Source organism: Eupeodes corollae, unplaced genomic scaffold (genome assembly GCF_945859685.1).
Source record: "Eupeodes corollae unplaced genomic scaffold, idEupCoro1.1 scaffold_1115, whole genome shotgun sequence".
NCBI lineage: Eukaryota > Metazoa > Arthropoda > Insecta > Diptera > Syrphidae > Eupeodes > Eupeodes corollae.
Window position 1 is genome coordinate 16370 of NW_026605375.1, and position 1955 is coordinate 18324.

At 30.5% G+C, this 1955-nt stretch overlaps 1 protein-coding gene across 1 annotated transcript; it reads right to left on the reverse strand.

Annotated features, from left to right (window-relative positions):
* Positions 1-724: 724 nt before the first annotated feature.
* On the reverse strand, positions 725-1665 carry LOC129953499 (5-hydroxytryptamine receptor 1A-like; the record flags this gene model as incomplete). Its single annotated transcript, XM_056066741.1, has 2 exons — positions 725-1109; positions 1167-1665. Coding segments are annotated over 2 exons (884 nt in total), but the record flags the coding sequence as incomplete, so codon positions are not given.
* Positions 1666-1955: the final 290 nt, after the last annotated feature.

The window sequence follows — 1955 nt, forward strand, 5'->3', positions numbered from 1 at the left end:
TGTAGGTCCCATCCCATTCTCTTTTCTTAAATGTCTTAAGTTTAATACCAACCAAGTCATTTAAATTTAAAGTCCCTCGTGCATCTTTTGATATTATAACCTGTAAAACTAAATACTCGCATATTTAGAGTCGATATCTCGACTGACAAATAAAGGCATCCCGAAATTACAGCTGTATGGACCTATTAACAAACGTACGAATTCTATGGACTAAGATTCTTAGCGAAATTCTCATAAAAAGTTGGTAAAATACTAATTTTGAAGTTCTTCTTAAAAGAAATTAAAAAATAATTTTTTTAATTTATTCCAAAAATATGTCGATCAGATAGCTATTTTAATTTCCAAGTCATTTATTTGTTCATCAAATATTTTATTTACTCTTTTTAAAACATGTGTTGAATTTTTAATATTTGTCTTTTTTTTAAATTTAATTTACAAATTAGTTTTTGTGCTTTTGAAACTGCGATTTTTGTGCAATTTGTACGTTTTGCCAAAATTGTCCGAAAAGTAAATAAAAACTCATTTTTTTAAAATATTTTAGTTACCTTTAAGAAATTAAATATCATCAAGAGATTAATGATTAAAAATGTTCTAGTAAATGTACAATAAAATTAAAAAAGAATTTGTTTTGAAAATAAGTGCCGTGAAAATATTTATTGTGTTTATCAAAAATAAAAATGTATATATATATATATATTTTACATTATATGCACTATACACGTTTTCAAAACTCTCCTTTCCGATTCAAGGATGAAGTTTTTGGCTCTGAAGTACGATTTCCAGTCCTCGATGATTCCTTCGTCCTTAAGAACATAGAATACATTTTTTTAGCCGACTTTCGAAATCCTGGATGCCACCAAGCATAAATTACAGGATCTATTAGACTGTTGCTTAGAATCATTAATGACAATGGATTGGTTAATAAATTTGCCAATTTTTCACAATACTCGAAATCAGTTTCTAAATCACAATTGGCGTACAATACCCAAGCGACAAAGGTGGGGAACCATGTGACAACATAGGCGCCTGCTGTGAAGACAACTATTTTCACAGCCTTCCACTTGTTCTTACAAAACTTTGGTCTTGAAATTGCAAGATTAATACTGCTCCTAAGTAACAAAACAAAATGTTGTCAAAAATATTGAATTTACGAAGCTATAACTCACCTTCGACAGCAAGGTAGACCAAATAATGAGAGTCTCTTTGATGATGGAAGTTGATCATTTACACTGCAAGAAATGATTTGGATTTCTCCATCCTTACACCGCTGCTGATTTTTTGAATTAGTCTCTGGATGAATATGGCTTACCGAGGGGCAATTATTTGTGCGAGAAATAGCGTTAATAGCATTTTTTAAAATAATACCGTAGACAACAACTATGAGCACCATTGGAATGATTTCGACGAAAATCATAAAAAGTCCCACTTTTGTTGGAACTAAAAGTGTATACCAGCAGGCATGTCCTTTCATTGGAAATCGCCAAATAAATGTGCCTGCAAATCCAATAACAAGGCCCATAAACCAAATCAATGAAACCACGCAATAGGAATGACGTGTAGTAAAGTAACGATGATAGTGAAGGCCATAGAGGATGTAAAGGTACCGATCGATAGCTATAAGCCCGATACTGTTAGCCGACGCAAAGGCACCCATGACGCCTAAACCTATATCAATTTGATTAGAATATGAATAATTATATAAAATACAACAAAAATAGATAAAATAAAGTAAAATTCAAATTAAAATTTAAATTAAAAATTATGCATTCAAAGTTTGAAGGTTTATGCCGAGATATGCAACATGTTAAACGAATCAAGTTGTATTTTTGATATAACATACATAAGTTTGAAGTACAAATTTTGTTGGTTTTCAAGACTTTTCAGACGAAAACTAATATGTATCAATTTATATTTTGGGTTTTTTTTATCATCAGAAACGTAATTTTCCAAAGTTT